This window comes from Belonocnema kinseyi, unplaced genomic scaffold, assembly GCF_010883055.1.
Source record: "Belonocnema kinseyi isolate 2016_QV_RU_SX_M_011 unplaced genomic scaffold, B_treatae_v1 SchBZDm_450;HRSCAF=511, whole genome shotgun sequence".
Lineage (NCBI taxonomy): Eukaryota > Metazoa > Arthropoda > Insecta > Hymenoptera > Cynipidae > Belonocnema > Belonocnema kinseyi.
In genome coordinates this window covers 1-1,626 of record NW_022876842.1, presented here as the reverse complement: position 1 = coordinate 1,626, position 1,626 = coordinate 1, and the positions used below count along the sequence as shown (strand labels likewise).

The 1,626-nt window shown below is 34.6% G+C and overlaps 1 protein-coding gene across 1 annotated transcript; it reads right to left on the bottom strand.

Annotated features, from left to right (window-relative positions):
- Positions 1-11: 11 nt before the first annotated feature.
- Positions 12-1,240, bottom strand: LOC117182561 (piggyBac transposable element-derived protein 3-like; the record flags this gene model as incomplete). The annotated part of the gene is made up of 2 exons (XM_033375651.1): positions 928-1,240; positions 12-763 (listed from the first exon to the last, which is right to left on the bottom strand). Coding segments are annotated over exons 1-2 (1,065 nt in total), but the record flags the coding sequence as incomplete, so codon positions are not given.
- Positions 1,241-1,626: the final 386 nt, after the last annotated feature.

Sequence of the window (1,626 nt, the reverse complement as noted above, 5' to 3'; positions counted from 1 at the left end):
TATCTTGTTACATTTGAAGTTGGTGTAATGCCAGCAGCTGTAGACAGAAGCGAAACTGGTTTCGAATCGACAACGGTAATGAAGTTCATACCACTATTTTGAACGTGTTTTGCTTTGGTCGTACCTCTTGGAGCTTTTGCGTCGATTTGATGAGACTCTTGAATTCTATCTTTCCTAACTATGCCAGTCGCTCGCAAATATTGATTTTTCAAGTGCACGAGTAGATCAGGACAGCAAAATAAGTTGTCGAAGTAGACATGATATTGACGTCTATTTCGTGGAGAAGTATTTAGGAAAAAATCTCGAAGCATCTGCAATACAACGCGGCTACCTTGAGCAATTTTGGGTAAAAATTCTTCTTTGGCATTTTTTCCGCAGTAAATGTCAAAGTGAAACAGATACCCATTTGAGCCGCATAATGCCCATTCTTTGATACCAAATCGTATTGGTTTAGCTTGAATAAACTGCTTGAAACAAATTTTCCCATAGAATTTTATCATCATCTCATCAACGCAAAGAGCTGTGCAAAAGTAACCAAACTGTTTGATATTTTTGTTGAAAATATTTAGAAGCTGGCGTACGCGCCATGCTTTATCACCAGGATCTTCGTCAGCTAGTTTATGAAACTTTATTTGGGATTTTATTTTTTCAAATTCCTGTCGACCCATAGCTTTAGCCACTGGTTCAGATCTTAGCAAAGGATCCGTAGACCAGTAATATCTTTGTGATAGTCTTTTGTTAAACATAGTGAATATGATGATACCTAGGAACGTATCAAAACGATTACGTGTTAGCTCATATCCTTGTTCTGATGTGACTCAATAATGTACTGCTTCAGTGTATCAGAAAAAAACATCTCAAACAAATCTATACGAGAGCAAGCAAGAATACTATTTTTATTATTTTCTGATAATAATATATCATTACGTAAATTTTCATTATATTTCATCTCTTCATCAACCCATTTATATACATGTCCATCTTCTAACTTTTTTTGCTTTGCAGAATAATTTTCTGATACTTTTTCGTAGGATTGGACAGGAATCTCATCGTAATCTATGTCCATATCTTCTTCAGAACTCAGTTCATTTTCAGAATGACCGGCATCAGATTCACTGGAGTCATCTGGGTTAGGAATGAACACCGCTTCAACATAATTTTCTTTTTCATTGCTTTCTACCGTATCGATTCGGCGCTTTTTTGTAGCGTTTGAAGCTGCAGAATTTTTCCTTTTCGGCATTTTGATAAAGGTAGTAAAAAGTACTAAAAAGAACTCTGTACTAAAAAGTTGAGAATGTCGGAAAAAGACTAGACTGTATACTTTTCCGGAACACGCAATTTTATCGAATAGTAGTCTTTACAAAGTATTCTGGTGAATGACAAAAGTCCTTACAGCATAGATTATTTAACGATCCTTTCCGAATCTGCGTGTTTATAACTATCAGAACTAACTATTTGTAGAATATTATCACACCCTTCTTTTCCAACAAGGCTAATAATCCAAGGATCTTCATTTTTTACATAAAAATATTGTTTCATGAGTGGCATCGTGATATATTCATGAAAATTAATAATTGATATATTTTATAAACTTCGTCCCGTAGATGATAAATGGAAAGAAAAAAT